At 42.1% G+C, this 14,401-nt stretch overlaps 1 protein-coding gene across 1 annotated transcript in view; it reads left to right on the top strand.

Annotated features, from left to right (window-relative positions):
• The window catches only part of LOC139446114 (reelin-like), a 96,594-nt gene that overhangs the window by 38,413 nt on the left and 43,780 nt on the right, over nucleotides 1-14,401 (top strand). Inside the window, exons 23-32 of the mRNA XM_071227393.1 lie at nucleotides 59-264; nucleotides 541-700; nucleotides 977-1,147; nucleotides 3,452-3,666; nucleotides 5,682-5,830; nucleotides 7,107-7,314; nucleotides 8,553-8,797; nucleotides 11,799-11,987; nucleotides 13,426-13,696; nucleotides 14,175-14,315. Coding sequence (XP_071083494.1) covers nucleotides 59-264; nucleotides 541-700; nucleotides 977-1,147; nucleotides 3,452-3,666; nucleotides 5,682-5,830; nucleotides 7,107-7,314; nucleotides 8,553-8,797; nucleotides 11,799-11,987; nucleotides 13,426-13,696; nucleotides 14,175-14,315 — 1,955 coding nt within the window. The remainder of the gene's footprint in view (nucleotides 1-58; nucleotides 265-540; nucleotides 701-976; nucleotides 1,148-3,451; nucleotides 3,667-5,681; nucleotides 5,831-7,106; nucleotides 7,315-8,552; nucleotides 8,798-11,798; nucleotides 11,988-13,425; nucleotides 13,697-14,174; nucleotides 14,316-14,401) is intronic.

The following is a 14,401-nucleotide window of genomic DNA, read 5'->3' as shown; positions in this document are numbered from 1 at the left end:
TACCTTGTTATATCCAACTACCATGATATATCTAACTACCATGGTATATGTGATGCAGGATGGTGTTCGCGAGCTGCAGACGAAAGACCTGGACACAACAGATGATGACTACATCCAGTTCTACATCCGTCTGGGTGGGGAGGACGAGGACTGTCATGGAGCTGATGCTCGATCTGAGTCTGTCCTGCTGCAGTTCTCTGTGGACGGAGGCATCACCTGGAAGCTGCTGGAGGAGATCCACCACCGGGAATACCAGCGGCCCCGGTGAGTCTCAGTACCTCACCATAGAGGAATACCAGCATCCCACACAAAGTACCAGTAGTGAAGGGAGTCAGCATCAGAAATGTACCCACACTCAATACTGCATTCTGTACTTTTCTTATAATGATTTCAGCCAGGTTACATTTTCGTATTCAGAAAGGAACTTGAGTTACATTCTGTAGTCTTCTTTTATGACAACAACACATTCAGCTAAGTACTTCTAGTACCAATATTTCTTTTCCTTTCCTTTTCATTGTTTTGATGATTTGTCTCTACCAGGTTTGTGCACATGGACCTGCCTACAGAGGCACAGAACCCCAGCACTCGATTCCGTTGGTGGCAGCCATCCCACTCAGGTCAAGGTCAAGATCAGTGGGCAGTTGATGAAATTATCATCGGTCATTATGAACGCAGGAGGTTCATTGAAGATGATTTTGAGGTATATGAAACTCCATGAAATTGATTTTTTTTGTCTTTGCTATCGAATTGATTGTTTTGTGTTTGTTGCTTTGCTAATTATCATCATAAAAATAACGATTAAGTTTAAAACTTAACATTGATACCCTTGTCATTTAGGAAAGGGCATCTAAAAGTTTCAGGCATCTGAAATTTGGTCATTTGTTGTGCATTGGCACAACCTCGTCTTTGTTTTGCATTAAGATTTTCCAAAGTTAATTTTTCCGATTTATTATATATCAGCTTTCTGTTGTTTCAGAGCCACCCTGATCCCCTGGAATCTGGCAACTGGCTGACAGTGACGGAGGGCGTGGTTGGGAAATACTGTCAGCAGACCAACCCAGGTCTGGTCCTTGGCAACCAACCCAACAACAAGATTGTCATCACCAAAGATCTGGCACTAAAACCGAATGATGTCATACAGTTCCGGGTAGGTTGGGCTGGCCATAAACTTCCTATGATTGCAAAACTGATTTATTTATATACTCGCTACTAAAAGAAACACGAACCATAGAAACATATGGAGAAGTATTACGTTAAGAAGAGATGTTTCCAATGTCTACCAATTAATGAAAAAACTAACAATCAGTCAAGTGTTACCATAGAGTCTCTTTACTCTTATCACAATATGCTGCCATGATTTCCAAACTTTACAGGCTAATCCTACACGAGACAAAAAATACATCTAGAGTCAAGGATCTATCACGTCACGTGTACTGCGTTAATAGGCACTGGATACACACCACATTCCATTATGTTCGTTTGTGCGTCAATATACGTCTTTGGTCAAACCAATCTATACTTAGAGGCAAAAGTTATTGTGACATTGATTTTTATATGGAGGTTTGGATTTGTACCAGGGAAAATGTTTGTGAAAAAGCTAGACGCAACCAACAACCATGTGAGAGACCATCCTTATAGTGACCGCCCACCAGGACCTCTGGATTCGAACCACACAGCTCGACACAGGTTCCCAACAGCAGCTTTGACAGTCTGTATCTCCTTGGAAACAGAGGCATATCTGGAAAGATGGTCCAATGACGTCCACACAAGTATGGCTTACGAGTGAAGTCCCGGCCAGACAACCAATCCTGACGGCAGAACATCAATAACTCAATTGGTGTTGACAACACTTGCGGTGGACAGTAGGTTGGTGGAGGAGGGTCATCTTCACAAATGAGTCAAGGATCTTTCTGAGTATTCATGTGTCAACCTGGGTTCCGTTGTACAAAGCAATCTTAGCGCTAAGGTGATCGTAACTCCCATTCCTTAACATAGACTTAGACAGTCGTGGTGCTAAGGTTGTTTTGTACAACGTCACCCTGGCCTGCAAGAGCCCCTGATATGACAGCAAATGAGCACATCAAGAATGAAATGAAACGATCTTTGAGATGTTTTCTAAATCCAACAAGAATGTTGCAGGAAGTCCAGTTATCCTTCCTCACATATGGAATGTCATTGCCCAGACTTTTCTTCACTTAATGGTCTCAGTGAAGCAGAGTTGTCAGGCCTGCTTCAATGCACAAGGTGGAAGCACTGGCTACTGACTGGCTGAACATGCCTCTGAACCTTCTCTGGTGACCTGGGTGGTCGGGTTGCCTAGTGGTTAAAGCGTTCGCTTGTCACGCCGAAGACCCGGGTTCGATTCCCGACATGGGTACAATATGTGAAGCCCATTTTGAATATGTGAAGCCCGTGATATTGCTGGAATATTGCTAAAAGCGGCGTAAAACTATAGTCACTCACTCACTCACTCTCTGGTGACCTGACTCATTTGCATGTGGTAGGAGCACTCCTTATATGGACTGTTGGTCGTTACATACCCTCAGACATTGTTCTTCTATGTTATATAATTCCATACACAGCAGTACAATTGTTTGACTGATCCTCTTTGTGTTTTGTATATCACAAGAACTTTTGCTTTTGAGTATATCTCTTGAATAAGAGTGATTCTTCATATGTTAACCAACATGTATGGTAGTCAGGTTTCTTTTGGTAGCGAGTATCTGTTAAACATTTGAGCCTTCAGCTGTTAACTGCTATGGGTAGTCTTGTGCTGACCTGGAACCATTGTCTGTCATACAGACCCTGAAACAAATATATCCAATGAAGTCCTTGCAAATCTATTAGGTGTGGGGTGTGATAAGATCTTCCTATGGGACCTCTCTCTGTACCTGCAGTTCTATATTGGACTGATATTGCAGATCAATGTGGGATGTGGTAAGATCTTCCTATGGGACTTCTCTCTGTACCTGCAGTTCTATATTGGACTGATATTGCAGATCAATGTGGGGTATGGTAAGATCTTCCGATGTGACCACCCAATGTACCTGCAGTTCTATATTTGACTACTATCACAGATCTATGTGGGATGTGGTAAGATGGGACCTCCCAATTTACCTGCAGTTATATATTTGACTACTGTCACAGATCAACGTGGGGTGTGGTAAGATCTTCTGATGGGACCTCTCTCTGTACCTGCATTTCTATATTGGACTACTATCACAGATCAACGTGGGGTGTGGTAAGATCTTCTGATGGGACCTCTCTCTGTACTTGCATTCCTATATTGGACTACTATCACAGATCAATGTGGGGTGTGGTAAGATCTTCTGATGGGACCTCCCAATGTACCTGCAGTTCTATATTCAACTACTATCACAGATCAATGTGGGGTGTGGTAAGATGGGACCACCAAATGTACCTGCAGTTCTATATTTGACAACTATTTCAGATCAACGTGGGGTGTGGTAAGATCTTCCGATGGGACCACCCTGTGTACCTGCAGTACAGCCATGATGGCGGACGGACATGGCAGTTGGTGACGGAGCCATGCTACCAGGAGCAGGACTGTGATGGCCGCCATGTTGAGGGCAGCATCTACTACACTGGCACCCATGGAGAGTGGAGTCTCGTCGTCATCCCTGTCAAGACCGATGTTGCCATGCAGTGAGTTGTACAGCTATGTTGCAGTTGGTAACCCAGTGGTCAAAGCTATGCAGACTTGTTGCCCTTACACATGACAGAATCTGCTGATCCTAGTTTATGTCCCAATTATGATCCTTGGTCTGTCAGCACAGTGCCTGTGGTAGTTGGTTTCACCAGACTGGTTCATATCTACAAAACGTAGGGATTTCCTCTTACATGTTTCTGAAATACTGTTCAAAATGGTAGTAAATTCACTCACTCACTCCAAAGCATTTAGTGACATGACCTGTGAAGATCCAGGGTAGAACAGATCTTCAGCTTAGCTCTACCCATGATTGTTGTAAGAGGATCGGGTGATGAATGTCATTGCATCTCATTTGCATGAATCAATGCTTATGATATCAATCACTGGATTGTCTGGTCTGATTATTTACAGATCGCCATCATATAGCTGGAATATTGCTAAGAGCGGGGTTAAACACCAAACAAACAAACATTTAGTGACCTGCCAGTGGTTGGTTATTCAGAGTGATGTAGTGCTACTTCAGCTGTCATTGGAGGCATTTGTGAGTCTGCATATTTTGTCAAAATGTTAATGAAAGATTGCTGAGTGTAGGAAATCTGATTTCAGTCACTGAACACAAAAGGTCATCTTTAACGATTCACCAAATGTGCCGTTTATGATGATATGGTATGTGATCATGTATGGTTGGTTGGTTGGTTTGTTGTTTAATGCCGCACTCAGCAATATTCCAGCTATATGCTGGTGGTCTGTAAATAATCGAGTCCAATCTTGACCAGACAATCCAGTGATTTACATCATGAGCATCAATCCATGCAATTGGGATACGATGACATGCATCAACCAAGTGAGCGAGCCTGACTACCCAATCCTGTTAGTCGCCTCTTACAACAAGCATAATCTCCTTTTATGGCAAGCATGGGTTGCTGAAGACCTATTCTACCTTGGATCTTCGATCATGTATGGATACACTAGAGTATATCATAGACTACTCAAAAGAAGTTAAAGACAGATTAACCCGATTGCCATGACAGATGAACGATACTGATATGAAACGATCGGGTGTCCTGTAGCTTCTTTTGAGTTGTATTGAATACTATTCGTAAAATCGTAGCAAAATACAATTTTCTGCTGTAGGTCTGGGATGAGTCCAAATTTACTACCCGGGTACCCACCCCACTATTACATGAGCCTACAAGATGCATACGAACCATCTGATTGGGAACAGTTTGACCATAGCCATGGCAAAATGTATTTAGATACACATGTAAAACGATCTAGTCATGTATACACTGAAGTTTTATCTTTATTCAAACCTATAAATGTGAGCAGGAATAGGTGCATAGTCAGAGAGAAATGGGAACATTAGTGACTTGTAGTGTAACCATAGAGTTCTAGATGATTTTTGTCATTAAACTATATATCACGTGACTAAACACGGGTCTCTGTAGTCCTGTGGGTACCCGGGTTCTACTCAGTGTCCACCCGACCCGAGTACCCGAGTTACCAATCCCAGCCCTATTCTGCTGGTATGTACAGGTTTCGATTCATTAATTAACTCAAGTCTACTAAATACCTAAATACTGTATTCGACGTAATAAGCTCCCCGCTCTAATAAGCGTCCACAGCGATATTTACTAATATATTGGCTAGTGAACAATCCCAATTAGCACCCCTTCCGATTGATCAATGTACACAAGACTTATTTATTCGCGTATGATACGCACCCTTAATTATGGGCAATTAAATTCTTGAAAATATATCTATCGTGTATAATACGCACAGATTCTTCTTTTATATCATTTCAGGCTGTCAGCATAAATCACAAAATTTACAGTCTTTCAACTCCTATTTCTACTTTTTAGAGCGTCCTGGGCACTTATTACGTCGAATATGGTATGTTTTCCCCATCTTAATGATAGGGAAACCGGTGGATTGCCAAGTCTTTCATATTACCAGTATATAGAATCACTCAGTATTTGTTAAAACGGTTCATCATCTTCTGCTGTCTCAGCCCAGTGATATTCCGATGGTATCAGCCAGGTGGTATGGCTCACAGCTTCAGCATTGACGACGTATACATCGGCCCTCCCTGTCCGCAACATTGCCTACGCCATGGCCTGTGTCACCGGGCCACCTGTGACTGCTTCGATGGAATGTCAGGTCAGTGACAGTTTGTTTTTTGTAATTATATTTCTGGGGTCCTGTTACAGTCAGGAGCTATTTCCCAGGAAAGCTTGAAGCTGAAGTTGAGGTAATACATGACTGTGATGGCCGCCATGTTGAAGGCAGCTTCTACTACACTGGCACCCATGGAGAGTGGAGTCTCGTAGTCATCCAGTTAGGAGCTTTTTCCCAGGAAAGCTTGAAGCTGAAGTTGAGAGAGTACATGACACCATGGTTTTCAGTACACTCATTCACACACGGACACTCTCACCCGTTCATGTATACCGTATTTTCTTGACTATAGCGAGAAAAATAACATGTCAGCAAATCTGTACACAATTTAATCTTGTAATTACACTGTCTGGTTATAAAAAGTGTTCATTGTATAACTGGACTTTGTAACTTATTTCATTAATTTTATTCAAAATTTCTTTTAATATTGTTTAAATTTATTTCGGCGATATCATGCGTGAAGCGATCGGAAGATCACACAACTCATTATTTACAGCAACCACGGTCAGATTACCGCTATTGATGCCTTGAAACAAACTTTAGTTGACAGAGAATGAATACATGTATCATAAATACCATACTTTGACTCTCACTATGCATAAATACAGTTGTGATTGACATGTAGTATATGGTTAAAAAACAGCAAGGGGGCAGAATACTATTTTTATAAATCAAGAAATGTATTAAAGGCACATTAAGAATGGTCAAATTGGCAATCCTATAAAATTTGATGCAAATCATTCAAAATTTGTATGTGAATTCACATTTTATGATGTACATCAATCTCACACTGAATGAATGCCTTAACTAAACAGTGACAATGCCTCACTGGTCCCCAATTACAATGTTTTAGACCTAGACCTGAAATAGGCACCGGGTCCTTGAGCACAGTCTCCTTTAAAAGGGGAGGCACAGGTGGCCCAGTCGTCTAAGGCGCTGCGATTCACTGTGCAGAGTTGCGTCCCTTGGGCACGCCAGAAACCTATAATTGTGGGTTCGAATCCCGAATCGCCCCGATTATGTTTCTAGGTTTGTCAGCACCATACCCGTGCTCATGGGTTTCACCGAAGTGGTAAACGTCTGAGACCTGCATCACTTTGGCCTTTCCTCCCACATTAAGCTGACATGCCGCTATATAACTGGAATATTGTTAAAAGCGGCGTTAAACCCAACTCACTCACTCACTCACTCCTTTTAAAGCCCACTAGAATTTCTCCAGTTTCAGAGCCTGAGACTGCATTTGTGTTTTCTGTATATTCAGGTCCGGGTTGTCAGGCGGACGAGCCAAGTCCATCTGGAATGCTGGACAGGTTCGACAACAGGAACCAACCCACGGCCTACTGGCAGAAGATCATGGGCGGGTACCTGGGTCGCGGGTGTGGCGTGGTGGAATATGGTAACTCCTTGTACTTCAATGGGGAGGGAACCAGGGAGGCTGTCACAGACCCCCTCGATACAACCGGTCTCAGGTAGGGAGTGGTTTCTTTGTAGTTGCACATTAGAAGTGTCTTGATTGCCTTGGCCCAGTTCCACAAGACGACTGTAGGGCTACGACTGTCACAAGTCTGTGTTAAAGTATGGGAGTTACGACCATCTTAGCGCTACATCTGTCACAAATCTGTGTTAAAGTATGGGCGTTACAACCATCTTAGCACTACGCCTGTCACAAGTCTGTGTTAAAGTATGGGAGTTACGACCATCTTAGCGCTACATCTGTCACAAGTCTGTGATAAAGTATGGGAGTTACGACCATCTTAGCGCTACATCTGTCACAAGTCTGTGTTAAAGTATGGGAGTTACGACCATCTTAACGCTACATCTGTCTCAAGTCTGTGTTAAGGTATGGGAGTTACGACCATCTTAGCACTATGACTGTCACAAGTCTGTGTTAAAGTAAGGGAGTTACGACCATCTTAGTGCTACGACTGTCACAAGTCTATGTTAAGGTATGGGAGTTACGACCATCTTAGTGCTAAGACTGTCACAAGACCTGTGTTAAAGTATGGGAGTTTCGACCATCCTAGCGCTACAACTCTCACAGGATCAATGCTCATGATGTCAATCACTCGATTGTCTGGTCCAGACTCAATTTTTTATAGACATATAGCTGGGATATTGCTGAGTGTGGCTTTAAACAACAAACAAACAAAACAAAAACAACTGCCACAAGCCTGTGTTAAAGTATGGGAGTTACGGCCATCTTAGCGCTACATCTGTCACAAGTCTGTGTTAAAGTATGGGCGTTAAAACCATCTTAGCGCTACGATCACTATGAATCAATTGATTCTTTCATATTACTGAGTGAGTGAGTGAGTTGGGTTTAACGCCGCTTTTAACATTATTCCAGTTATATCATGGTGTGTCAGCTTAATGTGGGAGGAAAGCCCAAAGTGATGCAGGTCTCAGACGTTTACCACTTCGGTGAAACCCATGAGCACGGGTATGGTGCTGACAAACCTAGAAACATAATTGGGGCGAACCGGGATTCGAACCCACAATCATAGGTTTCTGGCGTGCCCAAGGGACACAACTCTGCACAGCGAATCGCGGTGCCTTAGACGACTGGGCCACCCGTGCCCCCTCATATTACTGAGGTTAATCTGTCATGCCTGTATACATAGTGAAATGCAATATTCATTTTGTCACTCACTCACTCACTCACTCACTCACTCACTCACTCACTCACTATTGTCTATCTGTGCTGTAGGATGCTACAGTTTGTGCTGAAGATAGGGAGCCCACAAAACAGTTTTGGGTGTCGCCAGCCGGAGAACCGTAATGAGGGCATCGTGGTGGACTACTCGACAGACAACCAGATCACCTGGAACATCCTGAAGGTGATCGAGCCCCAGCTGTACAATTCCACCACACAGGTGGTAGTGGTGGAACTCCCCGCGGGCGCCAAGACCAACCACACCACCTTCAGATGGTGGCAGCCACTCGGACACGGAGGTCAGTCAATTACAGAATAAACAACCAGCATTGAGGAAGTACAAATTACTTTTCCTAATATGAATGGTGTAAGCCCCAGCTTTTGTTGAGGGACATTTATTCATGAGGGTCAGAAAGTCTGTAATTCCATGTTTCAAGTATCCTATTATCTTGTGTGTACACTGCAGATCCCCCATTCTTTGGTACAAGTTTCGTAAAATTACTATGATGTGATTATCATAATGTATAGCAATGAGTAACTAGGTAAGATCCTAAATGTCCAATGATGTAGATGTAGTTTAGTGTATGACAGGTCAGGGTGTAACAGACAGACGGTCAGACAGACAGGCAGGTAGACAGACAGACAGACAGACAGACAGACAGACAGGCAGGCAGGCAGGCAGACAGACAGACAGACAGACAGACGCACATGTACACGCTAGGTACTAGATACTTTACATAGGCAGATTAATTCCACCAGTGATTGATTAACAGAATACTGTAATAAATATCCCAATACTCGGCTTAACTGATCATTTTATTTTATCCCTCAAAATTAACAATTAAATATAAAACAGGTGCTAAAAGTCAGAGACATAATTTGTCATTTAGTGACATATGGTAGTATGGTTCAACATGTTACTGATACATAATTATATGGCATCCACATTGGAAAAACAATCCCTTAGACCTGAAAATGTCCAATCTCAATGAAATCAGATCTTAGTTGTTGCTATCGCTAAACAAAGATCTGAGGACATCCCATTATGGGTCACGCCAGAACAACCTTTCATCTGACCAATCAAAGCGTCGCTTACCAGATCATAAAAGTGACAGTCGGAATGTGTTTTCTAATCATGCAACCTCGAAATATTTAACAAAGGGCATTCCGAATGGCAGTTAGTTTTTTTTATGATTATATCCATACAATCTAGGCCATCTATAAGCCATTCCAGAATGTTCTCTTTATCAGTTTTATAATGTTTAATCGAGAATACGTCAAAATATGTTTGGAAGCGTAGTCGCCAGTTTGAAACTAGTGTCGTAAAGCTCAAGACATCTGCGGTCTGATTGGCTAATGTTGATTTCTTGTCAGTCATTTCATTGATCGGTCAAAGTTTGCAAAGATCGTTCTGATGTGACCCGTGATGGGATGTACTCAGATCTTTGTTTAGCGGCAGCGAAAATTAAGATCTGATTTGAATGAGATTGGAAAATGTCATTTTACTCCCCCATTATTCCTTTGTTTACACATCTGCAACATCCAGCGAGGATATCGATGAACAAAGTCATGTTCTCAATAACAATGTAAGGGATACTCGCTTGTACATCATGTGTTCACCTTGAACCATCAATCTAAAGAATATCCAGAGACCTTAAAACTTGCATATATCTTGGCACCTGCCATCAGCCATCGCTGACTGCATGCTCTGCTGAATGTCTGAGGATGTAACTTGTGTTCCCTCGGTCAAAGTCACATAAGAAATAGAGCACTTTGATTGGATGAAGTTCACATACGTCAGGTTTGATTGGCGTTTGTGGCTCGGTCTAAGTCAATACGTTGACATATAATATTCAAATAACTACAAATTTGACTTTTTATGAGTCAAAAATTCAAAGTATGGCATTAATTATATATACTGATGGAAATTAATAAGGGAACAATCAAAAATATAGGAAAATAAGCTTTACTGTCAGTACATTTGAAATAGCGTGTATACAAATTCAACACATGTCAGAATCAAATGTTGAGATGTGTTTGTGTGCATTGTTTCCTACGTGTATTTGGTAGACAAGACTGGGAACCCCTGATAGCTTATCATTTTACTGTGTCTATAACGAAGTGTTCCCCAGTTTATTCATTTCCATCAGTATATGTATCCATTTTCAGACAACTAAGATTCGTTTCAAGGCGTCAATAGTGGTAATCTGATTGTGGTTGCTGTAAATAACGGGGAGTTGGTGCGATCTGCCAATCAGTTCATACACAATGTTGCCGAAATATGTACTTTAAACAATATTGAATGAAATTTAGAATAAATTGTTTGGAAGGAAAATTATCCAAAAACCAAATAAAGTGTTAACCCTACATAATAATTTCACTTAAGTCAACCTATTGTACTGATGACATAATGTAATCAGCTTATAACGCCATGAATAGCATGTTCCTACCTCTAAAAGGAGTCAGTGAGTGAGTGTGGTGTTATGCCGCTTTTAGCAATATTCCAGCAATATCACGGCAGGGGACACCAGAAATGGACTTCACACATTTTACCCATGTCAGTGATCTGGGTTGGTCACAATTTTCAGTCATTGCTCATAATATCAATCATAACTGGAATACAGCCAAGTATGGTACTATACAAAAATCAATGCTAAAAAAACTGTAGCCTACTGTACGTCTTACAGACACAATACGGGAGCAAATGGTTGACACTAGGTTTCAGAGAAAAATGAATATTAACTCTCTGTATATCTGCAGTCTCCTGTCTGTATCTACAATCTCCTGTCTGTATCTGCAATCTCCTGTCTGTATCTGCAGTCTCCTGTCTGTATCTGCAATCTCCTGTCTGTATCTGCAATCTCCTGTCTGTATCTGCAATCTCCTGTCTGTATCTGCAATCGCCTGTCTGTATCTGTAATCTCCTGTCTGTATCTGCAATCTCCTGTCTGTATCTGCAATCTCCTGTCAGTATCTGCAATCTCCTGTCTGTATCTGCAGTCTTCTGTCTGTATCTGCAATCTCCTGTCTGTATCTGCAGTCTTCTGTCTGTATCTGCAATCTCCTGTCTATATCCGCAATCTCCTGTCTGTATCTGCAATCTCCTGTCTGTATCTGCAGTCTTCTGTCTGTATCTACAATCTCCTGTCTGTATCTGCAGTCTTCTGTCTGTATCTTCAATCTCCTGTCTGTATCTGCAGTCTTCTGTCTGTATCTGCAATCTCCTGTCTGTATCTGCAATCTCCTGTCTGTATCTGCAATCTCCTGTCTGTATCTGCAGTCTTCTGTCTGTATCTGCAGGTGTCCCTCGTGCTCAGTGGGCTCTGGACAGTGTCCTCATTGGCATCAACGACACCAGCACATTTGGTTTCCAAGACGACTTCAGCTCCATGATGCCAGACCCCCACAACTGGTTCATCGCTGACAGCGCCGTGCCCAGGATCGCCTGCAACTCCCAGGGCAATGCACTTGAGTTCAGCACAAATAATGGTAGTGTTATATGTAAAGGGCTATCCACACAAGTTCAGCACAAATAATGGTAGAGTTATATGTAAAGAGCTATCCACTCGAGTTCAGCAGAAATAATGGTAGTGTTAGATTCATGGGGCTATCCACTTGAGTTCAGCACAAATAATGGTAGTGTTAGATTCAAAGGGCTATCCACACGAGTTCAGCACAAATAATGGTAGTGTTATATGTAAAGGGCAATGCACTCGAGTTCAGCACAAATAATGGTAGTGTTAGATTCAAAGGGCTATCCACGCGAGTTCAGCACAAATAATGGTAGTGTTATATGTAAAGGGCTATCCACTCGAGTTCAGCAAAAATAATGGTAGTGTTAGATTCAAAGGGCAATGCACTCGAGTTCAGCACAAATAATGGTAGTGTTAGATTCAAAGGGCAATGCACTCGAGTTCAGCACAAATAATGGTAGTGTTAGATTCAAAGGGCTATCCACGCGAGTTCAGCACAAATAATGGTAGTGTTAGATTTAGGGGGCAATCACTCATGTTCAGCACAAATAATTAATGGTAGTGTTAGATTCAGGGGGCTAGAGGGTAGTCCAGTCATTTATGGGTTTAATTCTCATAAACATGAGTTGTGCGTTGTGAGTCTTCAGCGTAAAGTTAGTGAGAAACCGCTTTATAAAACAAGCCTCTGTAGATTGATGCAGTGCAATTTGTTGTTGGTTTATCTGCATATGGATCCAGGGCACTTAAAGGGCTCTTAGCTCTACAACAATCATAAGTCAATGTTAACATAGGGGAGTTATAATCATCTTAGCACTAAGATTGTTTTGTGGAATGTCACTCAGGAAAACATCATCGTGATGTACCTGATACAATCTCATTAAAATCAGATCTTAGTTCTTGCTATCTCTATTCAAAGATCTAAGGACATCCCATTACGGGTCACGTCAGAACGATCTTTCATTGCACCAATCAAAGCTTCGCTTACCAGATCATAAAAGTGACAGTCGGAATGTGTTTTCTAATCATGCACCTTCGAAAATGTTAACATATATTATTCGGTATTCTGAACAACAGTTATGCCCCGTACGAAGTATTGTTTATCTCTCACTTCTGTGGGATAAACATTTGAATGGAGGAGGCGTTGCACAGTAAGTGGGAAGCACTGCCATACAATCGCAACCATATATTAGACTTTCCGGAATGTTCTTTCATTTAGTTTTCAAAATTTTAATCGAGAACTGTGTCAACATATCTTTCAAGCGTAGCCTGAAATGGAAGTCGCCAGGTTTAAACGAGTGCCATAATGCTCGAGAAAGCTGCTTTAGTGACCCGTAGTGGGATGTCCCCAGATCTTTGTTTAGTAGCAGCGAGAACTTAGATCTGATTTTAATAAGATTGGTACCTGATATTTGCATGACTTTATTAAACCATATACTCATGTCACTCTCTTACAGGCCTCAGGTTTGCTGAAACATGGGACTATCACGTGACCCCTTCCACGTTCCTTCAGTTTGACATCGCGATGGGCTGTGGGTCACTGTACGGAACACTCTATAACGTCATGCTGGAATACTCTGTCAACATGGGCAAAACCTGGCACCCCGTGGTGTCAGAATGTAAACCCCCTAACTTCGAGTGTAGCGGCTACCACCTGAGCAGCGAGTATTCCTCGGACCAACACATGAACTGGACAAGAGTGACCGTGTATCTGCCGCCAGGAGCGGTGTGAGTACAGTTCATTGTGTGAAGGGTAGCCTTGCTCCAAGTCTGTACTAAATGATAAGTCCATGGAAATATGGTAATTCTGTCTTTATAATAGGCAAGTCTAGAAAAGCAGACAGTAAGTCTGGATTTCGCAAGGATGCCAGTCTTACTTAATCTCGTCTCTTATATAATCTAAGATTTATGATACAATGTAATAATCGTTTCCTCAAGACTTGTGCAAGTCTATGTGAAGGGCTGCAATTCACAATTTTCATTAGATTCTAACAATTTTGAATTTATGTTTTTAGTAAATTATTCATCCCTTGTACAGTTTGTTTTATGAAATAGATATAACACATAAATGCCTCCTGCATAACCTCGTTTAAAAAATTTGATTGAAATCTAATAATAAATTTATTGTCTTTGAATATTGCTGTGACATTGCTCACCACATCATGAGACATTGTTAAATTGATTGATGCACGTGTGTGTATTGCAGGTCCTCAGCGACCAGGTTCCGATGGCTGCAGCACACGTCCAACCCACGGGGCATGGTGTGGGCACTGGACAATGTATACCTGGGCAGTGGCTGCCCCTGGCTGTGTTCCGGCCACGGCTACTGCAATAAGGGGCTGTGTGTGTAAGTATATGCATCCTTGTATAGGGCGAGGACAACGTATACCTGGGCAGTGGCTGCCCCTGGCTGTGTTCCGGCCATGGCTACTG

Source organism: Haliotis cracherodii, unplaced genomic scaffold, assembly GCF_022045235.1.
Source record: "Haliotis cracherodii isolate W230 unplaced genomic scaffold, xgHalCrac1.p SCAF_6, whole genome shotgun sequence".
NCBI classification, from domain to species: domain Eukaryota; kingdom Metazoa; phylum Mollusca; class Gastropoda; order Lepetellida; family Haliotidae; genus Haliotis; species Haliotis cracherodii.
This window is presented reverse-complemented; position numbering and strand designations above follow the sequence as displayed.